This window comes from Phyllostomus hastatus, unplaced genomic scaffold (assembly GCF_019186645.2).
Source record: "Phyllostomus hastatus isolate PE091 unplaced genomic scaffold, TTU_PhHast_1.1 phas_contig_86, whole genome shotgun sequence".
NCBI lineage: Eukaryota > Metazoa > Chordata > Mammalia > Chiroptera > Phyllostomidae > Phyllostomus > Phyllostomus hastatus.
The window spans coordinates 97,108,373-97,134,005 of NW_025333977.1; the positions used below are offsets into that span (position 1 = coordinate 97,108,373).

General features: G+C 32.9%; 1 protein-coding gene across 3 annotated transcripts in view; it reads right to left on the bottom strand.

The window, feature by feature from the left end:
- Positions 1-25,633, bottom strand: part of ACAP2 (ArfGAP with coiled-coil, ankyrin repeat and PH domains 2) — a 153,755-nt gene that overhangs the window by 27,796 nt on the left and 100,326 nt on the right. For all 3 annotated transcript variants that reach the window (XM_045850763.1, XM_045850762.1, XM_045850764.1), the window contains 5 exons: positions 24,935-25,009; positions 19,993-20,105; positions 12,039-12,090; positions 10,139-10,239; positions 8,914-9,019 (listed from right to left, as the gene is read on the bottom strand). In XM_045850763.1, the coding sequence (XP_045706719.1) occupies positions 8,914-9,019; positions 10,139-10,239; positions 12,039-12,090; positions 19,993-20,105; positions 24,935-25,009 (447 nt within the window). The remainder of the gene's footprint in view (positions 1-8,913; positions 9,020-10,138; positions 10,240-12,038; positions 12,091-19,992; positions 20,106-24,934; positions 25,010-25,633) is intronic.

Here is a 25,633-nt window from a genome sequence, read left to right on the forward strand (position 1 = left end):
GAAATATAAATGTGCGGTTGCTGGGGGCCGTGGCCTACAACCCAGGCATGTGCCCTGATTGAGAATTGAACCTGCGATGCTTTGGTTCGCAGCCCGTGCTCAATCCACTGAGCTACACCAGCCAGGGCTCTCTCTCACTTTATTTTAATTTCTGTTTAAACCTAACACTATACACTTCCCTTCTCATACTCAATTCTGCCTTCTTCATTCCCTTTTTAATTCATGATATAAATTTTACTTTGTCTCTTCACATTGCTCCAAATTCCAACTCTTATTAGTGCTCCTCCTTCTACCCTCTCAAAATAATTTTTCTTTCAGTAGGTCATCTCATATTCACATTCCTTTTTATAATAGTTTTAATCTCTTTATAACCTTATTAATACTGGTTCATTTACTGTGGATAATGGGACTGCAGGGGGGAGTTATTTTTGCAGGTGTGCATTTTTTACCTGAGTTTTGTGGTTTTGTTCTGGCAACACCTGCACAACATATAAGACGTGGTGGGTGCAGTGACCCTAAGTCAACCAGTTGGAGGGAAGGACCCATCAAAGAATGACCCAACAACAATCAAAACCCAATTACATCCAGAGAGCCAACATAAGGGGCATCCCAAGAACATCAAGTTCAGGAGATCAGGGAGACTACACCACTGAATCCTAAAGGTCTCCTGCAATAGAAGTTCATGCCACAAAGACAGGGAGTCAAAGCACATCAATTTAAGAAGCAGAAGCAAACAAGAAGAGTTTCACAAATAATGGGAAGACAAAGAAACAACCCCCCTTCCCAATCAAAAGGAAAGGAAGAATCCTCAGAAAGAATTCTAAATGAAATAGAGGCAAGTCAATTATCAGATACTGAGTTCAAAACAATGGTTCCAAGGAAGCTTAATAGGCTCAGTGTGAATTACTGAAAACTACAGAGAAACTATGAGGAACTTACTGTAAACTATATCAGCATGAAAAAGGACATAGAAACTATCAACAAGAGCCAAGAGGAAATGAAGAACACAATTTCTGAATTGAAGAACACAGGAGAAAAAAATCAAAAGCAGACTACATGAAGCAGAGGGTCGAATCAAGGAACTGGACAACAAGGTAGGAAAAAACTCCCAGAAAGAGCAAGAAAAGGACAAAAGACTGAAAAAGAACAAAGAGGGATTAAGGGAACTGCAGGACAATATGAAATGGAATAATATCCATATAATAGTAATAACAGAAGGAGGAGAGGAGGAGGAAAGAATAGAAAACCTGTTTGAAAAAATAATGATGGAAAACTTCCTGAATTTGATGAGAGAAGAAGTCACACAAGTCCAGGAAGCACACAGGGTTCAATCAAGAGGAACCCAAAGAGGCCCACTTGAAGTACAACATAATTAAAATGGCAAAAGCCAAAGACAAAGAGAGAATCTTAAAGGCAGCAAGGGAGAAATAAGAAGTAACATATATACAGCCCAGATAAGACTAGCAGATGATACTCAATGGAAACACTAACACCCAGAAAAGAATGGCAAGAAATATTCCAGTAATGAAAAGCAAAGACGTGCAACCAAGACTACTCTACCCAGCAAGGCTTTCAATTAAAATGGAAGGTGAAATAGAGTTTCCCAGACAAAAGAAGGCTAAAAGAATACACCTCCACCAAACCAGCATTGCAGGATATGCTAAAGAGACTGCTTTAAGAAAAGGAAAAAAAAAAATACTGAGAGAGAGAGAGAGAGAGAGAGAGAGAGAGAGAGGGAGAGGAACATAGATACAAAGGGGAAAAATGACAATCAATAAGTACCTGGCAATAATAACCTTAAATGTAAAAGGATTGAACGCTCCAATCGAAAGACATAGGGTAGCTGAATAGACAAGAAAAAATGACCCGCATATATGCTGCCTACAAAATACTCTCCTCGAAAGATCTACACAGACTGAAAGTGAAGGGCTGGAAAAAAATTTTCCAAGGAAATGAACAAGAAAAAAAGCCAAAGCAGCAATCCTTACAACAGATGAAAGAGACTTCAAAACAAATATCATATAGAGAGACACAGAAGGATACTTCATAATACTCAAGGGAAAAATCCAGCAAGAAGACATAAATATTATCAACATATATGCATCCAACACAGGAGCACCCAAATATATAAGAAAAATCCTGGAGGACTTCAAGAAAGCTATTGACAGCAACATAATTATAGTAGGGGATTTTAATATCCCATTGTCAAAAATGGATAGGTCTTCCAAACAAAATATCAACAGGGATACTGTGGAACTGAATGATCTAAGTCTATTAGATCAAATGGAATATATATATATATATATATATATATATATATATATATATATATATATAAACATTTCATCCCAAAGAAGTAAAATTCACATTCTTTTCAAATGCACATGGAATATTTTGAAAGATAGACCACATGACAGGACACAAAACAATCCTCAACAAATTCAAGAAAATTGAAATCATATCAAGCATTTTCTCTGACCACAAGGGACTGAAACTACAAACCAGCCTCAAACAAAAACTCAAAAACACTCAAATTCATGGAGATTGAATGGCATGGTATTAAACAATGAATTGGTCAAGAATGAGATCAAGGAAGAAATAAAAAAGTTTCTGGAAACAAATGAAAATGAACTCACAACAGCCCAAAATGTATGGGACACAGTGGAGGCAGTCCTGAGAGGGAGTTCATAGAGAGACAGGCCTATCCAAAAAAAACCAAAACAGACATTTCAAATAAACAACCTAACTTACACCTAGAAGAACTCCAAGAACAACAAAGACAGCACAGAGCAAGTAGAAGGAAGGAAGTAACCAAGGTCAGAGCAGAATTAAACAACACAGAGAATAAAGAGATAATTCTAAGGATCAATAAATCCAGGAGCTGGTTCTTTGAAAACATAAACAAAATCGACAAGCCTGTAAGCAGACTTATCAAGAAAAAAAGAGTGAGGACCCAAATAAACACAATCAGATGAAAAATGAGATTATAACCCATACCACAGAAATACAAAGGATTGTAAGAAATTACTACGAAGAACTATATGACAAGAAATTTGAAAATCTAGGGGAATGGACAAATTTCTAGAAAAATTTAATCTTCCAAAACTCAATGAAGAAGTAGAAAGCCTGAACAGCTGACAAAATTGAAGCATTAATCAAAAAACTCATGACACATAAAATCCTTGGACAGAACGGTTTCACAGGAGAATTCTATAAAGCATTTAAGGTAGACCTAACCCCTATCCTTGACAGACTATTCCAAAAAATCCAAGAAGATGGAAGACTCCCAAACTCTTGTTATGAAGCCAGCATCATCCTAATCCCAAAACCACATAAAGTCATAACAAAGAAGGAAAACTTCAGGCCAATATCACTGATAAACATAGGTGCTAAAATCCTCAACACAATATTGGCAAAACACATCCAGCAATATGTTAAAAAGATCATACACCATGATCAAGTGCTATTCATTCCAGGGATGCAAGGTTGGTACAATATTTGCAAATCAATACATGTAATACATCACATAAACAAAAGACAAAGATCACATGATCACAGCAATAGATGTGGAAAAATCATTTGACAGGGTACAGCATCCATTTATGATAAAGACACTCAGCATAGTGGGAATAGAGAGAGCATTCCTCAACATATAAAGGCCATTTATGAGAGACCTACAGCCAACATCATACTCAATGAGTAAAAACTAAAAACTTTCCCACTGAGACCAGGAGCAAGACAAGGTTGTCCACTTTCACCAATTATATTCAAGATAGTATTGTAAGCCCTAGACACAGCAATCAGACAAGAAATGGAAATAAAAGGCATCCAAATTGGAAAAGAGGAAACAAAACTGTCATTATTTGCACATGACATGATAGTGTACAGAGAAAATCCTATACACTCCACCAAAAAACTACTGACCTAATAAGTGAATTTGGCTAGACAGCAGGATACAAAGTCAATATTGAGAAATCAAAGGCATTTTTGTACACCAACAATGAAATATCAGAAACAGAAATCAGGAAAAAAATCCATTTGAGATAGCAACAAGAAAAATAAAATACTTGGAATAAACCTAACCAAGAAGGTAAAAGACCTGTTCTCAGAAAACCACACAACACTGAAGAAAGACATTAAGGAAGGCACCAACAAATGGAAAAAGATACCGTGTTCATGAACTGGAAGAATTAACATCATCAAAATGTCCACACCACCTAAAGCAGTTTATCTATCCAAGGCAATATTAAAAGTACCAATGGCGTATTTCACAGATATAGAACAAACACTTCAAAAATTTATAAGGAACCATCAATGACCCCGAACAGCTGCAGCAATTTTGAGAAAGAAGAACAAAGTAGGAGAGATTACAATACCTGATATCAAACTGTATTGCAAGGCCATGGTAACAAAAACAGTCTGGTACTGATATAAGAATAGACACAGAGATCAATGGAACGGAAGAGAGAGCCCGGAAATAAACCTGTGTCCCCATGGCCAATTAATATTTGACAAAGGGGTAGAAGCATAAAATGGAGCAAAAATAGCCTCTTCAACAAATGGTGTTGGGAGAGCTGAACAGCTATATGCAGAACAATGAAACTCAACCACCAACTTACACCACACACAAAGATAAACTCAAGATGGATAAAAGACTTAAATATAAGTCAAGATACCATAAAAGTCCTGGAGGAGAACATAGGCAGGAAAATCTCAGATATTCCACAAAGCAATATTTTTACCAATATGTCCCCTAGAGCAAGAGACATAAAAGAAAGAATAAACCAATGGGACTTCATCAAATTAAAAGCTTCTGTATTGCTAAAGAAAACATCAGCAAAATGAAAAGGGAACCAACCACATGGGAAAATATATTTGCGAATGATACCCTGTTCAAGGGTTTGATCTCCAAATTATATAAAGAACTCACACAACTCCACTCCAGAAAGACAAATGTCCCAATTAAAAAATAGGTGAAGGACCTGAGCAGAAACTTCTCCAAGGAGGACATACAGAGGGCCCAGGAACATATAAAAGGATATTCAGCATCAGATGCTCAGCATCATTAGCCATCACAAAGTTGCAAATTAAGAGCACAATGAGATACCACTTCACACTGGTGAGAATGGCCATCATAAACAAATCAACAAACAATAAGCGCTGGCGAGGTTGTGGAGAAAAGGGAATCCTAGTGCACTGTTGATGGGAATGCAGATGGGTGCAGCCACTGTGGATAACAGTAAAGGACTTCCTCAGAAAACTAAAAATAGAACTACCTTTGATCCAGCAACTCCACTGCTGGGATTGTATTCTAAGAATCCTGAAACACTAATTCAAAAGAACCTATGCACCCCAATGTTCACAGCAGGACAATTTACAACAGCCAAGTGCTGGAAGCAACCTAAGTGTCCATCAGTAAATGAGTGGATCGAAAAACTGTGGTACATTTACACAATGGAATTCTATGCAGCAGAAAGGAAGAAGGAGCTCCTATCCTTCGTGACACCATGGATAGAGACACCATGGATAGATGTGGAGAGCAGTATGCTAAGTAACCCAGGTGTGAAAGACAAATACCACATAGTAGCACCTATAAGTGGAATCTAATAAACAAAACAGACAAGTGAGCAAAACAGAACCAGAGACATGGAAATAAAGAACAAACTGACAGTAACCAGAGGGGAAGGGGGATAACGGAATAAAGAAGGGGAAGGGCTGTCAAGGAACAAGTAAGTATAAAGCAACCATGGACAAAGCCTAAAGGGGGAAGGATTGAGGGTAGGAGGTGGGGGTGGGTGGGGTGGTGGGAAAGTGGTGGGGGGAAAATGGAGACAACAGTACTTGAACTACAATAAAAAAAAAGAAACAGAAGCTTGTACTTTTGACTACATATATTTGTATTACATTTGGTAAAATAAGTGTTACTTTTACAAATAAAAGGCATAAATCAATATCAAAACAAAAAAAGAAATAGTGGGTGATAGACCATCATGTTAGCAACTTATGTACTCTCAAATAGTTCAGGGGAAAATGTTATTTGTACTACACTTGGAACTTCTCTGTAATTTTGAGATTATTTCAAATTTTTTAAAAAGAGAAAATCTTATACTAGAACATGTTAGATAATCCAAATTAACTCATAAGCAATTATCATATAGGGAAATGCTTTTAATATAATGCAGCAATCATTTGGTTTATTTCCAGTTTTACTCTATAAGATAATACTTTTGCACCAAATTAGAGAGATTGAAAGCAAAATACACTAATGTAGCAGCAGAACTTGGGCTAGACACCTCAAGAAACACAGGATTGGACACAATACCCATTGCCCCCAATCTTCTTCCTGTTTCATTTTGGCCATGTGTTCTGACTTAAAAGTGTTTATTGCATTATATAATTTTGCCTTGTCATTGTAACTGAATACTCTCAACCCTTCTGTACCCTCCAATTAAGCTATCCTTAGCAATATTTAAAGTTAAGTCCCACCTATACTGTAGCATTTGTTTATTATGAATTTAAATGTGCTAGTATTTTTATTGAGATTCTAAATTTCCTGAAAGTATTCTAGTTACAAACTTACACAGGTGTGTAGGTCAGCCCTATCCCTATTTGTCTTAACAATCCCCATTATTTCTAGTGTGTTATTTTGCATAACCCAGTTATTTCAGCAATGCCATCAGCTTCTTCAAGATATGAATGGATATGTAATTTTATTTCCTCTCAAAGCTCTGCTAAAAACTAGAGAATTTTTAAAAAGGCATTATCCAGAGCCTTTATTGAACAATAAAATGTGATCATTTTGATCATCAAAAAGAGTAATTATTACATTTAACTGGGACCCACTGTATTTATGAAAATTCATGAGTTTCTAATACTCTCCAAACTAGATAACTGTTCACACTAACGTAGCTAATAAATTAACCAAATGTGGTAATTAAAAGCCAAGGATTAAGCATTTAATTATAGTAACTGAATAGCTCCAGGTGAATAGCTCCAGGTAAAACAGCTGTATTTCACATAAGAATGCAAGTTAATAAATGTAGATGAGATGACAGATTTAGAAAATCATCATTTTGTGATTCCTAATGAAAAAACAAACTTAGTTGTAAAATCATTAGATGAATAGTTGATGGGGGAGTAGATTTTATGGGATGAAAGTAACACAAATAGATTTGTTACCAAAGTAACAAAATAGATTGGGAACAAGGGAGGAAATGTAACTTTATAGTGGAGGGATCATATTATCATTTCCTTAATCCAATGTATCCACTTCATCTTCACAGCAGAAGCCTGCCTCAGCACTAGTGATGGTTGGGCAACCAAACATTGTGTCTCCTGTTACAACATGAAGCATGCGCATCACCCATGATGTAATCCTATGAGATGGAATTCTACAGAAACAATTAACCTGATTTGTTTAGTAAATCATTGTCATGTAAAAAAGGGATTGTTCTAGGCTGAAAGATTTGAGGGAAATAACCAGGTGCAATGCCATCATAGATAAAATCCTATTTTTACAACAGATTGTCTAAGGCACTTTTAAGACCACTGGGGATATCGCAATATACACTAGGTGATAGATGGTATTTAAAAATTGCTATTGGGTGTGGAACATGTGTATCTGTAATCTACTTTTTAAAACTTTAGTTTTTTTTAATTAAAAAAAATTACCTACAAGGACAGGGATAACAGGAAAGAAAATAAGAGCATCAAAATTTTAGGAGTTGGAAAATGAGTAAATATGAGGTCCGCCTGGAAAAAGTCCAGCCATAGTTAATGTAATAAAAACAGTTTGCGCAATGTTAATGTATCCTGGCAGCCAAGGAGAGTGGAGTGGAATACGCATGTGGGAACAATGACAACTTCACTGAACTAGTCAGTAGGGGCAGTAGATGCTGTTGAGAGAGCATGTGTACTGTGTGGCCATTGCATTTAAAATGACTCAGTGAGTAGAGTGATGGATTTGCATCAAATTTGTGTTAAGCTTTAACATTCCTCTGTAGAAACTATTTGGATGATTTAGAAGGCCATAGCTGGTGATTGGCAGCTTCATCATGACAGCGTGCCCACTCATTCATCATGTCTTGTACAGAGTTTTCAGGTGAAACATCAAATCACCCAGGTGACTCAGCCTCCCTACTGCCCAGATTTGGTGCCCTGTCATTTCTGGCCTTCCCCAAAACTAAAATCACCTTTGAAAGAAAGGGAAGAGATTTCAGACCCTTGATGAGATTCAGGAAAATACAATGGGGCAGCTGATGGTGATTGGGAGAAGTGTGTGAGGTCCCAAGGTGTCTACTTTGAAGGGGACTGAAGTGTCATTGTCCTGTGTACAATGTTGCTTGTACCCTCTTCAATAAATGTCTCTATTTTTCATATTACATGGCTGGACACCTTCTAGACAGACCCCATACATTGAAATATTAAAATAATGTGACAGGTAAAGTGAAGTAAACAAAAAAGAAATCGAATCTAGATTTTAAAAATAAAATCCATTTCAATTCCAAAAAAATTATTCTCCATTAAAAAAATGATATGGGTGAAAGGAGTCAAAAGATACAAACATCTAGTTATAAAACAAGTCATGAACATAATGTACAGAGTGTTAACTATAGTTTAATAATATTATATCGCATATTTTAAACTTGCTAAGAGAATAAATCTTAAAAGGTCTACTGACAAAAAGTTTTTGTTACTATGTATGGTGACAGATGGTAACTAGACTTGCTGTGGTAATCATTTTGTAGTGTATACAAATATTGAATCATGTTGTACATCCAAAACTAATATAAGGTCATCTATCAATTATACATCAATTAGAAAATTAAACAATATTATAATCACACAGTTGTACAACTAAAATTAAAAACTTTTGACAATATATCATCTGTTATTGCAGTATTGTTTACTAACCTCTGATTCATCACCCTTCTCTCTATAAGCAGTAGCAATACTGGTTTGAACAGCCTTAATCCACGCCTGGCGCAATTTTTCAGAATCTGCCTGAAGCATGCAACTTCTAAAAGGAAATAACATTTTTTTCTCAGTCACCAAATTAAGCCACAAAAATAATGCTATGTATACTTTTTTGCTCATTTTGCTATTTAATAATTTTTTAACAAAAGTAATTATGTTTGTTGCCCTGGCTGGTGTGGCTTAGTGGATTGAGCACCAACCTGCGAACCCAAGGGTCGCTGGTTCGATTCCCAGTCAGGCCACATGCCTGGGTTTCAGGCCAGGTCCCCAGTAGGGGCCGTGTGAGAGGCAACCACACATTGATGTTTCTCTCCCTCTCTTTCTGTCTCCCTTACCTTCTGTTGAAAAATAGTAAATCTTTTGTATTTGTTGAAAGGTTTTTATCTGTCTTTAGGACAGAGTGTGTTCATTAAGCAATCAAAGTATCAATAAAATAAGTTACCTATTGGAAAGAAATTACCCATCCTGCACATTAAAAGAAAACAAACTTTGAATTTACCACATAGTTGTTCCTTGCTATATTGCGGTCCACTTATTGTGGCTTCACTGTATACTTCACTGGTGAGTACCCATATACAATTTTATATGTTGTTAAAATTACATAAGTTTAAGAGTGTAGAAAGTGTTTAAGAGCATATGAAGTGTTTATAAGAGTGTGGGAAAGGTTACTAAGAGAGTTAGAAAGGTTTATAGGAGTGTGGAAAGGGTTTATAAAGCCTTAAAATATATATAAGTAATAAAATAAATATAACACTGCTACTTCATGGGTTTTCACCTATCTCTGGGGTCTCTGGAATGTAACTCCCATGATAGGTGAGGGATCACTGTAAACAACATATTTTTCTACTGGGTGGAAATATAAAATGATATTCATCAAAAAATTAATCTGATGAGTTCAGTTCATCATCCATGACAGCTACAAAGTTTTCATATGGCCACACTAATAATCTTTATGGAATATAAAGAATATATGATACTGAAAAGATGTTACAGAAATTTCTAATACCTGTAATCACTAATTAATAAAATTTACTTTTAAATATTTTTTTTCTCTTAAGTACAGAGCATCACAAGTGAAACCCAAATCTTTCTCTACTCTGGAAAGTTTAAGACAAACTACAGAAACATAACAGAAACTCTCAAACTCTTTAGAACCACTCACTTTGTGGGAGAGACCACCTCAAAGCAGAATCGCCGTTCTATGTCTTCACAATGTTTCACTGTGCAGAGCCGTAGATCTTCTACTACCACAGTGGGGTTATCCTACAATAAGGAAACAGAACTCCCATATTTAACAATCTAGATTTCAAATACTACTACCAATAACACTTAAAAATATTACTTGGCATAAATGTGTTAATTTTAAAGGTTTATATTTGTATTATTTTAGTTAGGAGTTATCAACATAGATATAACTAATAAAGGTAATTCTGCCCTGTTAATACTTTTACCTGCCTCATAAAATTGCTATATAAGAATTAAACGAATTAGTTTAAGCCTAGCCAAAAACTTGGTAATTAATTAGTAGGTGCTCCATAAATGTTAGCTTTCTGTTAATTTTCTTCCATATCCATTACACTCCTGGTCCCTACTCACATACAATAAAAACTACTTTCCTCCAAAAAAGAAAGTAGTCAAGATTTATATAACTGAAAAAAAGGACGGCTATATATATAGCCTTCTAAAAATGTGTCAGAAAATGAGAAAAAGTTTATCATTTTCTAGTACTAATAAAAATATAACTCAAAACCAAGTTTATCAGAGTAGAAAAAAGCATGACCTAATTAGTTAGAATAAAGGACTTGTGTGGAAAAAGTCTGCAATCACAGAACCTAACAAGTTAAACTTCATACTGTGTTACCTCAAGAGTAAAAGTGAATATTTCAAATTTACAGTTGAATATATCACTAATGAAGGCTAACTAGGTAAAAATCATGTCACTAATTAACCAATAGTTCTTTTTTCCTAATTTTTTGGAAAAGTATTTATTGATATGATACATTCGCCATGTATCAGCTTAAGAAGTTTGTAGGTCAAGTTTATCTGTGCATGGTGGGAAGAGACACAGATAAGGGAAAGGGAGGAAAGGAAAAAAATGGTCACAAAGAAATAGAAAAGAAAATACACCGCAGGTTACCAGAACCTTCAGAATAAAAACAAGAAAAAGAAAAAGTTGTGAGCATCAACATCAGCTATACAAGGATTACAAAGACTCGTGTGAAGGAAACAAAATCTTTAGCACTATGCATGGTGTCTACAGACCATTTCAATATCCTCCTTCCACATAAAGCAAACCTCCCACAGTCTCTCCTGGGTCACTGGGCACCTCTGACTGCAGTCTTCTGAGTGAACACCAACAAGGCTGGTGATAGGAGAGGGAGAGCAGAGAAGTCTAGGTACACTGGGGAGGGACAAGGATCAGTACCTTCAGAGGGAAATGTTCAAAGAGATAAAGCGGCACATTTGGATGTTACTTGGGAGGGAAGTGAGTTGGCACATTTTCAACATCACATGGGATTTTAGTATGCCTTTCCAAAAAATAAAAATTCCTCATCCTTAAAATAAGGTTCAGAGAAATGAATTTATAAAAACAATATTAACAAATTTAGAGGTTTTTATTTAAGTTACTTCAAGGTTACATGTTAATGTCATTTCTAACCTTTCTATATTATCACCTGTCCCATAGGGTGATATTTCTTAAAAGGCAGCCTTTTCTAAAACCTCAAAAAATTACTGTGGAATGGTAGTATTATTCCTGTCACACAAAGAGACAAAGAAACACATGAAGAAAAAAAGTAATAATTCTGGGACAGAAAAAAATATATCTCAAAGCTAGGAATTAAGAATTTAGATTTCAAAATTATTCTCCATTAAAGTATCAAATATTGATATTTTTCCCTTCTAAATCCTCTTACACATGCTCAAACTTAAAACTAATAATCAGTAATTTCACACACATGAGTATTTATGGACTTCAATGCTTTCCCAAGACAAACAGATCAAGAACCAAAACCAGGGACTCACTGAACGTTTTTCACTTAGTTACTTAACAAAAGACCTACCTTAAACTTTTTCTGGTAAACCAACTGATTGTTCTGTATTGAAAACCAGCGTCTAAATAAATACAAAATAGATTAAATTTCCACAAACAATTTAAAATCAGTTTATAGTAATTATGCGTTGTTGAGAAGTACACTGTTTTGTTTTGCTTTGTATAAACTGATGCCAATGAGATTACTGAAAGTAAAAAACAATTTTAAACAATTTTAAAACCACAGATTAGGAAAGTGAAACTACTATATTTTGATTAATTTTAAGTTAGAAATTTAAATCCTAATGAAAGCTATCTTTCATGCTATCACCAAATAATTATTTTAAAGTAAAAATTTATTTCTTTGAAGTTCCTCAAAAATAACCAAAATCTTTCCCCCAAAATAACTGCTTTCATTAAAAGTAGAAATAAATTTATACTGTAAATAAAACTATCCATTTGTATACACTAAAACACTGAAGTAAATGGTGCTTTGTTTTCAACATTTCTGCAGCTAATTCAGCAAGCATTTGATTTATTAAGCAAAACAGATGATTAAATCATCATTTTACAACTGCTATCAAACAGGAGACAAATGCCAATTCATTTGGCCTTACTTTTATATCATCATATAAGCAGAATACTCAAACTTATTACTAAAAATGAGTCATCCAACTATTTACATTATTCTCCTTATTACTGCAATTAGGCAAACAATTTACTTGCAATCTTCTTTAAAAGAACAGGCTAAGCTACTTATGGCATATTTACTAATTCTAATTTATTAAAACAGTAAAAGGACCTAAAGACTTACAAAAAAAAAAAAAGAAAGAAAAACAAAAACCCAGCCAAAAGCCAATCATAAAAGAAAGCAAAAATTCTCACCAAGCATGAAAAGTAAAACAAAATGAGTCATTATTTTAAAATTAGTTTCATGTGAGATGATTTCTATTATAAAAATTAATTATTAATCTATTAGCAGATAGATTCCACCTTTTCAATGATACTAATAAAAAACACCAGAAATTATATATAAACATATTTATAATTTCTATTTTAAAAAATTATTGGTAAGTTAATTCTCCAAAGCTGAGGAAATGATTAGATGCTTATTAGGTTTTCTTGCTACTTTAAAAAGGTATAACCTTTACCATTAAAATAGAGATTTGTTAAATTGGCATCTAGATAAAATTAAGTGGGTTGCCTCTAAATGCAAATCATCATGAGGCAGACTAGAAAAGGAAGAACTTCTGGGTTTCTTTGCTTTCCAACACATAATTGGTTAGAAATGTTAAAGGAAATACCTACAAACAAACAAAAAGATGCAGCCCTGCCACAGGGGATGACATGCAATGGAAACAATCTCTGGTACTGATTAAAGTGTTTTTAAAACATCATCTGAGGTAGGATAAACTATGTTAATAAAAATTCTTATGTTTTATAGTAATGATATTATATAAGTTGATGAAAAACCACAGAGTTTTGCTGCACAATAGAAAAACACCCATATATAACTATGTAAGCTTTTCATGCTTCTGAGGTCTTCAAAAAATAAATTTATTTTGACCTGTTGCATCTTAGGGCCAAAACCTCTAAAACTAATACCAAATATTACATTAAAAGCAAGTTCCTTTGCTTTTTTGTCAGAGATCATTTCCTGATATTAATTTTACAGATCATAGATATTTCTGAAACCTAGTTCCTCTGCCATCTCTCTGTTCCTGGTGACTTTCTCGTATCATCAGCTTTTATATGGTCAGGATAGGTACCAGAAATCTATCTTAATTTGGCAAAGCCTGCTAGGAAATAAAACCATGATGTACCCCAGGTAGAAAAAAATTTTCAATTACAAGAATCTGTTTATCTTATGACACTGTTTCCCTTCCTCTGCCATTATAAAAAACAAGAAAAAGAAAAAAAGAGCTAACCATACTCATTTGTACTGATCATGACTTTAATCAGGTAAGTAAAATGGAATATAGTTTTTAACTGCTCCTATAGAATAATCCAAGTTATTAATATTTTTATTAAAAGGAAAAATGGGACAGCTCATATATTCCTAGGGAATATAGAAAAACACTATTTTAAGTTGTTACCTGCAATCTGAAGATACTTAAAAAATATTATTAAATAATAAAAAAGACAAATTTTGGAAAGCATTGTACTGACAACTACACTATATTCTACAAGATTCAAAAGCTGTCACAAAGCCAAAACTTATATAAGACAGTGTTTTAAAGAGGAAAACTTCTCGGTTCATTAAGTGAGACACGACTTTATATCTCTCTCAAACTGAAGTAACTCAATATAATAAAGATTTGAGACCAAAATATTCTATTCATAAATAATTAAAAATTGTTAATTATAAATACCAGTGAAAGTTTTCCAGATGACAAAATTGAGGGAGAGAGAAATATATTTAAAAAATAAATCAACCATCTTTTACCTTGTTTCATCACTAGTCTAAGAACTATACTTGAAATCAAGTACATAGGTAAAATAAAGCTTCTAAGTTGGTAGAGGCTTTTTCACCAAAATTATAGATAATGGATTCATGCACACATTTATATACGTGCCAAAGAGGCGAATCTTTAACAAAATTAAAAGTCTGAACATTTAATGCTCCTTTATTTCAAATTCAATTTTATTTTTCAAGGGAAAAAGACCAAAATGGTAAAACAAAACAAGCAAACAAAAAAATCTAGGAACTGATGATGTTTCTCTTTCAATATAACCAATATGGTTATTATCAAAGAGACTAATTCCTACTTACTGTTTAAATTTTTGAAAAGCATTTACTACCTTATTTCCCTTAAAAAAAGGTATTATATTACTCAATGTATAATCTTCTTCAAGTAACTAAAACATATCAAATATTCTTTTCCAGATTAAAATAAATTGAGGAGATGGGCAATGAAAAAATATAATTTCACTCCTCAAAAAGGATGTTTAGTTTTTCCTCCCCAATTTAAAAGGTAAGAGACTTTATATCCATTGCAAGTAATCCAAATGAAATGCAGGTTAATTATGAGCTTTTTCGTGCCAAAGAGGAAATGGGAGTAAGGTAAGGGGTGAGGGGAAGAAAGCCATTTGGTACCTGATATGATCGGGCTTTTTCCTGTCATGTGAAAAAATGGGGCAGGATTAAAACATAAGGGAAAGGTGGTAAAAGAATGAAAACGCAAATGTGCAAAATAAGCAAAAGACTAGCATGATATGAAAATAAAGCAAGAATTAAAGGAACAAGCTTAAGCTTTTACCCTAACAAAATAATCAAACATATCTGTTGCATTATTTTCACATATTATACATACATGTGTACAATTAATTCCAACTCTTAGGAATCTGAAACACTATTATTTTAGAAGTATTCAAAAATTTACTTCAAGTATTATGGTATAGAGTATTCTGGTAGGACTTAGCACACTTGGGCATACCTCTACTATTATTTTAGGCCTTTATTGTTATAGCTATTAAATACTGTATAGTAACTTCTTCATCTTAATAATCTATTCCTTACATATCACTATAGATATATCTATATAAACCTGAGACAAATAAAATCTTTTCATAAGGAAAGTGGAATCATTAATTAAGAATTTCAGCGATTATAAAATATTGTCAACCAAAAAACCCACCTTCGTGCTCACCCCCTTTTCATTAAATGATAGCAGAGACTCTAAGGCTACAAATAAGTAGAGTTCATCTTTAATCCACATGTACACTTCTTATTTTAAAACAAACTAAAAAAACCAAGCATTGATATCTACAGCAGCATATAGAATACTTTGCTTTTAGAAATAATATAATACATTTCATGCTTTTAGCTTTATTTTCTAGTTACGACGACTAAGGAAAGCATATTATTATTCAGCTTTATTAGTTTTACCAGCTTATGACTAAAAAATGTTAATATTTAATTATTTTCCTCTTCATTCATCCTTTCTGAATTTTTCATGTAAAGTCAAAGAGAAATATAGGTACCAGTACTCCATCTAGCATTGATCTGAGCCTGAAGTAAAGCTGCCACACTGAGAAAATGGCCTGACATAGAAATATTATTTTGGTTCCACTGCTAGGATTATATCCTAAGAACCCTGAAACACCAATCCAAAAGAACCTATGCACCCCAATGTTCATAACAGCACAATTTACAATAGCCAAGTGCTGGAAGTAACCTAAGTGCCCATATGTAAATGAATGGATCAAAAAACTATGGTACATTTACACAATGGAATTCTATGCAGCAGAAAGAAGGAGCTCCCACCCTTTGCAACAGCATGGATGGAACTGGAGAGCATTATGCTAAGTGAAGTAACCCAGGTGATGAAAGACAAATACCATATGATCTCACATTTAACTGGAACCTAATAAACAAAATAACCAGGCAAGCAAAATATAATGAAAGACACTGGAATTGAGAACAGGCTGACAGTGACCACAGGGGAAAGGGGAGTGGATAATGGGGGAAAAGGGTGAGAGGTTTACAGGAACATTTATAGAGGACACATGGACAATAACAAGGTAGGGTGGAAACAGGGGAAGGAGGTGGGGAGGGCTGGGGTGGTAGGGGAAAAATGCAGAAAACTGTACTTGAACAACAATAAAAAATGCTAAAAAAAATACACTTGGGATTTCAGAAAAAGAAAATAAAAAGATACCAGCAAAGAAAAAGAAAAAAAAGAAATATTACATTGGTAGATCTCTCATGTCTTCAGAAAGTATATATACTATAGACATATAAAAATCTCCAGAGACATGAAGAACCAGAAATCTATAGCCAATCAGAAACAAGCTAAACAATTCATGAGACATAAAATGTTTCACTCTTTATACTAATTCAACCACATCACACAAAATATGACCTCTTCAGTTAAATTTTAGGTTATAGAATAATGCTTTTAAGATACATTTTATGAAGCACAAGGTCAGGTTTTAAAACTATCAGAAATTCACATTTCTCTCAGAAAGAAGATCTTTTGAAAAAGTTCATTTTAGAAAACATTATATGTCACTATTCTATAAAACTATAAATAATGGCAAATTTTTCATCATATGATAGATACCTATAGTGATTATGACAAAAAATGTTCCTCTAAAAGTAATCCACAGGCAATCTAAAAACAAAACAAAACTTAAAACAGTAGGCAAAAAAAAAATATCTTTCTTTGAATAGCAGGATTCTTGGATTTTTAAAGTTAGGGCACAAATATCATAAATACAGTCTTTTATTCTAGTAGAAGCTAGTAGATTATATTAAATCAAACTGGACTGAGAACTAATCTGAGAAGTAGGTCAGATACTCAAGTCATATACAGGTAAAGAAAATTATTTGCAATTATTTTCAGAAATTCAGTTTTTTATAAACTTCATGTAAGAAATTTAAATACATTCCAAAATTTTTAAATTAAAAAGTAAAGAAAATTCTAAATAATATTTAATAGGTTACTCTTTTTTTCCTTTCCCTTTTATAGTTACTGTCCTATAACTTGGAAAATATTTAAGACTTCTGTTACAAGGTTTGACTTTTGCTTCTTGTTTGTGAAAGAGTTTTATATAATGTTTATATGTTCTATTCCTACAAGTCTGCTTTTTACCAGTGTTTTCATCAAAATGTTCTCTAAAAGTACATGAAAATGAAACTAATTTGCTAATTAATTAATATTAATTATATTTCCTAATAATGCAAATGGACTAGGAAGGTTTTTAAAACTAGTTTCTAAAATGTTCTTTAATAACTGTAGTATCTTATTTAATCAAAATATAGATTGCTTGGAATTTCCATATCAAGTTTTTAAAAAATGCTAGGTTTTGGGCCTCAATTTTGTCACAAACCAGCTGTGTGACCTTGAATGAACAACCATCTCTCAGCACCTCCATTTCTTTACTAACAATTAGGATTTTGAATCAATGTGTCATCCCATTACATACAGATGGCATGTCCTTTGTAAAGCAGCCTCATTTCTAAAGGTACTATCTTTTTTGCTTTGCAAGTAAAAGGTAACATGTCTACAAATGAGAATTTAATAGTTATTTCCTGCTTGATTTTAGTTACATTTTAGTATCTATGCTAATTAATAGAATTCATAAAACAAATAATAAAAAATGAAAAGGTCCATGCTTAAATCAGAATTCATGTTTTCTACTGTCTTAAATGGCAATGCAATTTTCTCTAACATTGTGCTTTATTTTGAAGCCTGAGATCATTTCTAACTGGAGTGTTCCATGAAAGCTCATTTCACTCTTAACATAATGGTATAGTTTGCATGGATTTATTATATTTTCACTGTGTTAAAGTTTAAGTGTGTTTTGAAATCTGAAGGTTAAGAATTCTAACATTACCTCATGAAGCTGTGTTGATTGAGATCTTTTATTAAAATTCGATCATCATACTATTTTGTATTTTAATTCCCTACTCTGGCTATGGAAATTTGCCAGGAAAGGCTAGAAAGATTTAGTTTTTACAGCTTAGAAAACAGAGTTTTAATTTTTCATTTTCACGTTACAATAGATAATAACATTAGCATATATTATTTTTAAAGTTCCACATAACTCAGGCTTAAAATCATACACAATCATTATACACAATCATAAACTTTCCAGTTTATATTCATTCTCATGTAAAGAAAAATTATTTCAAATAAAACACACCATATACCATTTAAACATTTGGTAATATCAGATACTGGAGAAATGCTCAAATTTGAATTTTTTTTCTATATAACTTCATCACCAAGAAATCAAAGCAAGTATACTAGGAACCCATTTCAATATATTAAATATTCAAGCATGACTGTCTCCATTTAAACAAAAAATACATAATAAACTTACCAAGAAAATTCTAATTATTTTGCTAATGTACATTTTTAAAAAAGAATATCACCTCTACCATTAAGTGAATACATAATCTTGTTCAAGTAATTAAAATAGTCAACCAATAATATAACAGAAAATCAATGAACTAGAACCCAGTATTACTCTCAATTATCACAACATTGTTCTACTTTTTAAAATTTTATTTATTTACTTATTTATTTATTTTTAGAGAGGGGGAAGGGAGAGAGGAAGAGAGGGAGAGCGATATTGATGTAAAAAAGAAACCAACAGGTTGCTTCTCGCATGCACCCTGACTGGGGACCAAACCTGACCTTTCATTTTGTGGGATGATGCCCAACTTAGGGCTTTATTTATTTATTTATTTATTTACTTATTTATTTATTGCAAAAAGACAGGCATTCTTGAATAAAAGACCAATCACTTTTATTCAGGAGGATGATCCTGAGACAACCCTTTAGTATGTTAATACATGGAAAAAGACAATAAAATATTTTATATACTCACTCATTTAAGCAGAATTTACTGCATTAATATTTTATAAAAATCACTTCAGCAAAAAAAATTCAGTTTTTGGTAGCTATCAAGTTTAGAATAAAGGCGCACCAGCTGCCACACAAACTTCACATAAGAACAACCCCATTTCCTAAAACTACTGGTTAATAAAAATTATTGCAAAGATCAGAATCACCTGGCTTAAAATTCACAGACAAACACTAAGTAAAAATGTATATAAACATCATATAGGACTGGAATGCAAGGTGGGTAGTTCACCTGACTTATTTATCCATTATGAAGTCAACACAATTTGTAATCAGATCTATTTCCTAACATATGAAGAGTAGCTCAAATTCAAAATTTATTTATTATAATGGTCCAGTGAATATAAACCAATCACTATAAAAATTCTTCTTGCTTCCTGTTTAAACTTTGCTTAAATTTTAGAATTTAGAATTAGTGTTGCCATTTTTCATTTGCTTTTTAGGGTCCCCTTTCCTAGAAGGGCATCTTAGATTCAGTGAATTGGTTTCAGGAAAATTATTCTGGACTGTAAATTTAGAGAATTATGAAGGAAAGAGTTGCCAAATCACAGGAAAAGTCAGAAAACTGAAAATATAGAAAGACTGAGACTAGTATTTGAAATGTATTACCTGTTCCAAGTTTTGAAGGCATTGCTGGCTCGTTTGAACAGATATCCCTCCATTACAATGCCATTGGCAGCATCTACATTATATTCTAACTTAGAATCATCACTGGAGAAATCCTAGACAAAATAATACATAAAAAAAATTTGTATCACTTGACTAAGTTGCCTAGATAACAAATTTATTCTAGAAAAACAGCTTGAATGGTAGAAAAAAACTGCATTAAGACAGTTACATCAACAATATTCATAAGGAGATAAACTTAAATATTCAATAACAGAAGAATGTTTCAACATATTATAGTATTTCAATTCAGTAGACTATTGTGAAGTAATATAAAAAGATGATTATTGGGATATACTCTCAAAAAGAAAAAATATATAAATTGTAAATGTACTGTGATTAAAAGTACAAAATAATATCTATAGAAGTAGACAAAAAGAACAACTAAATATTATACAGGGTGTTATCTTTAAAATGTTTCCATTTTTTTCTAATATTTTAGGGTGATGTGTGTGCTAACAATTAAAAAAAGGAATATGGATTTTTAAAATGGGATTACCACTGTTTTCTAAATATATAACAATTATGGTAGTTTTTTAATCTGATACAAGTAATAACTCCACTAGTTGGAAGTAGTGAAATAAAATAGTCATTTTTTCTTAAAACAAAATTTAGTGTTGCAAAGGAAAAGCACAGTTTGAAGTGGGCATGTTGAGCTCACTTTTTTCTATTCATAACCTTCTTCTATCATTCTAATCATTTTAGTTTTCACTTGAATGCACTTTAAACTCAACTTTATTCCAAAGATTCATGAAATTTTGAAATCAGTAGTCCTATCTTAAACTATTTCCTAATGAATTTTCAAAGTAGTCTAGTAAAATTGCAAGACTGCTGCTGTCTTCAAAGTTAAAACTTTAAAAATCAGTCTCAGAAATTTCAAAATTACTCTGGAACAATGATCAATGATTAAAATGTGATCTATTAGGGAGTAAAATTCTGTCTTGAGAAAGACTTTTACACAGGCTGAATGACCTGTGAATGACCACGTGCCAAGTCCACTGGACAGAGAGGTACTGCACTGAGGGTGTGGAAGGGTGAGAATCACCCGAGAGCCTTCCAAATCTAAGAATCTACAAAGATGGAAAAAGGAAGTAGACTAAAGTCAGAATTAAAAACAGTAACTCCCCTGACATGTTCCAAAATTTAACCATAAAGTCATGATAATCCAAAATAACCAAATGAAACAAAATCTGTAAATGAATCATCACATTTTCTTCCTACTTTTTCTTTGGGAAAAAAAGAGAAACATTAATTCTCTCACTTAAAATTTATTTCAAGCTATAATTTAATTATGCAGACAGGATTAAGTCAGCAATAGATATAATTGAGTTTGGCAACATTTTAAGTTTCATTTGCAGTATCAGCAGTTTTTTTAATAACTCTGATGCTACTTAAAACATCAAACAATACTTCACTGAAAACATAGTGCATTTGTAAATGTTCTTCTAATTTTCAACTATATTTCTTGAGATAAATTATGTCTTTAATTTAATTACTATTAACATCAAGTTAATATTTTATAGTACTTAAAATATGATAGATTATATTTTATAATGAAAGCAATAAATAATGTTGGATAAAATATATAATATTAGAATTTAAATATATTGATGTACTGGCAAATTAGGAATACTCAAAGGCAAAAGATTAAGTGAAAATTGGAAGCCAAGCAGGTAAGCAGAGCAAGGAAGCTAGGTTTCACCTTAAAGGCATCTGATTTATCAGAAGAATGTGAAGCTTTGGTGTGGAGTCCAGGGAACAGAAGGCAAGAGTAGGGTTGGCCAAAAAAGGGAATCTAATAGAAACTTTTCCTTTTGAAATTGCAAGTAAGACAAGAAGGACCATTATTACCACATCGATTCAAGACTATGTTGGAAGTCCAAGCCAGCAAGGTAACAAACAAAATGCAAAGGACTGGAAAGGAAGAAAAATGACTATCATTATTTGTAGATGATATGACTTTGTTCAGAGAACTTCCAAAGATGTACACAAAGAATCCAGAGACAACTTAGTGTTAAAAAGACTGCAACAAAATTAATGGTTGTAAAATCAATACAGAAAAGTCAATTTCATTCTAATACACAACAAAGGTAAGCTGTGAAAAAAATTTAAAGGTAACATTTACAAGTTTCTAGAAATAAATAGAACAAAAGATAAGAAAATTATCAAACTTCATAAAGTGCATCAAAGAAAACTTAAATAAATAGAAAAATATTTCAAGCTCATGAAGATATCAATTCTTCTCCGAACTGATGTCTAGGTCCAATGTAATCTCAATTAAAATCCCAAAACTGATTTTTATGCAACCTGAAAAGTTGCTCTTGAAATTTATATGGAAATGCAAAATTTAGGCAATGCACTTTTGAAGGTAAGAGGGTAGAAGGCTTTGCTTTGTCAGATATAAGATGTACTATAAAGTTAAAATAACTAATGGCATAGTACTGGCACAATAAAGACAAAAAAACAGTGAAGCAAAATAGAGAGCCTGAAGCCAGCCTCACATGTATGGAAATGTGATCTTTAACAGAAAACAAAATGCAGAGTAGTAGGGAAAGAATAAACTTTTAAATAACTGATTAGCTACCAATGTGATAATAAAAGGAAACTGGATCTCTACCACACATCACATACCACACACAGAAACCCAATCACAGATGGATTCAAGATTGAAATATAAAAGACAAACTTATAAACACTTAGATTACAGAGGAGATGTATCTTCATGATCTTGGGTTGGGAAGGATTTACTAAACCAGATGCAAAAAGATACACATAAACAAAACCTCAAAGACTTAAAAAACACATATACCCCAACAAGGAGTTTATATTCAGAATATATGGAGAACCTGATTAACAGGCAACCTAATAGAAAAATGGGAAAAGGACTAACAGAAGTTTCACAAACAGGATATCCAAATGAAAAACTACAATCAGATGTTAATACCTACCCACCAAAATAGGCAAAATATTAAAAACTCTCACAGTACAATGAGGTGGCAAGTAGTAAGGGAAATTCTCACACAGTGCTGCCTGCTGGGAATGGTATAACATTTTGAAAAATAATTGTAAATAGACATACTTTCCCTTAATTAGTTGACTGAATCTCCCCTCCCCACCCTTTTTTTGTTACCTGTAATGCAGCCTTGTGTCAGCATTTAAGGGCAGGAAAAAAGGTAAGTATACACAATGAGCACAAATAACATTACCTTTTTTAAAGGAAAACAGTTATTGACTATTACTTAAAATCAAATAAATGAATTTTAGATTTAATAATCTACTAGTTTTGAACTGTATATATAATAGGGAAAGACATTAAAAGATACACACTATTAACCAAATAATTCAGTTTAAGCAAACAGTCACGTTTCAACAAATACCATGATCTTGTTTTAAGTAGAAATGACTGATCACAAATTTTTGACAATTTTTCCATGGTAATATCATTAAAACAAGTTATCCAATCAAAAGTACTTTAACCTTAAACAAAAATAAAACATGGAGCCTTACCTGACTATAGCTAGAAGTAACAAATTTAAAGATAGTGTGGTATGTTTCTCTGAGTATTAATAACTCATCACCAATAAATTTTCCTTATTTTTATTACTGATTTCATTTTCATTTTTTTCCACTGACATATTCTATGTCAGATATAGTTTACTAGTATTTTAAATTCTAAATAAACCATAACAAAAGTTGATTTGATTGCTCAATACCAAAAGAACATATTTCTTAAAGTAATGCTGAAAGGCATTTTTTTTTTTCCTTTAAGAGGGGTCAGTACAAACATGACTATGTACCCCTAGTACCACAAATTCTGAAATTGAGTTTCCCACATCTAGGAAAATCTCAGAGGTCAATATATCATGCATGTAATCAATAAACTCACCCTGGGAAAAAAACTAATCAAGGCAACTGCTATGACATAATAGAAGGCATCTTGTCATATACTTGTATTATCACATTCTACCTCTAATTCTCTCCTTTTGTTTTCAGATAACTACATAAAAAAATGTCATTGACTACATAAGATAAAAAAAAAAACTGGTTTCATATTTAAAAGTATATTTTTGCCTTGGCTGGATAGCTCAGCTGACTGAAGCATCATCTTGTACACCAAAAGGTTGTGGGTTTGATTCCCCGTCAGGGCACATACCTAGCTAGGTTTCTGGTTTGATTCCCGGTTGGGGAGCATACAGGAGGCAACTGATTGATGTTTCTTTCTCACATGGATGGGTCTCTCTCTCTCCCCCCCCTCACCCCTTCCTCTCTCTCTAAAATCAATAAACATATCCTCGGATGAGAATAAAATATTATTTCAAATATCAGTTTAACCTTTGGCAAATTAACAAGAAATCCAAGTGAAATTTCAGCATCTCATAAGATGGAGAGTGCTACAGTGCTTACAGATGGAAAGTCCATAATACCAAACACACACATTTATGGTAAGGTGTTCCCCACCTCTACCTACTCTGCCCACAATTCCCATCCCAAACCACACACACACACACACACACACACACACACACACACACACACCCCCTTTACAGGGGTTGGTAGTATTATAACTGAAACTATAAATAGTGTTTTAAATTCTAACCAAGTGCCACTTTTAAATTAATTAAGGCCCTAACAGAGTGACATTTTTATAAACTGGTTCAAGAGCATGGCTTTCAAATATTTTGATGTAAAGGAGTAACAAAACCAAATGCCTAAACATCTGAAGAATATTTTACTTTTCACAAAAAAGGAGGGATTCATATACACAATTTAATAATTAATGCAACTCAAAGTATGTGTTCAAACACAATGGTATCTTGCTGAACCCAATAATCAAACAATTGGGTAAAATGGAAATTAATCTCTTCTAACTTTTCCCCTCAGCTACCTTTTGTTGAATGGTGGAATGTTTTTGCTCCATCTCTCTTTTTTCTTTTGCTGCATCCACAACCAGTTGATCCAACTAGAAAGGGAGAAAATGAGAAAAGTATATATAGACGTAAAAAAACAAATATGCTTATTTTTAAAAACCAGAGTCGCAATAAGTCAGTCAATTTAGGGAGGGAGGTGGGTTTGGAGGGGGTGGGGGGGAGGAGTGGGGAGAAAATACAGACAACTATAATTGAACAACAATAAACTAATTAAAAAAAAAGGCATTTTGGCTATAACTTAAAGTGGAAGTTATTTTGTTTTGTTTTGTTTTGTGGTAATAAATCCTCTTTGAAAAGCTCTAAGTTAACTTTTCTAGGGAAAAGGTTTCTAAGAATAGTCAAGGTTCAAACAAATGTGATAGGAGGCCGTGTCAAGGACACAACAGTGATAACTCATTCACTCCTTGAATAAGGAAAATGACCCCATCTTAAGTCACCTGCTGACTCAGCAATGTTGGTAGTTACAATCAAAGATAGAAAGAAAATACACTGGTGATTCTTTTCCCTGCAACAACAAAAAGTAGCAACTAAGAGTGGTAAGACTTCCTCTGATCATTCAAGATACTTCCTGTTTTCAAGTTGGCTTCCTAATATTATAATTAAATCTAAAAGGTATAAAAAGAATTCACTGGATAAAAGAGAAAAGAAAAAAAATT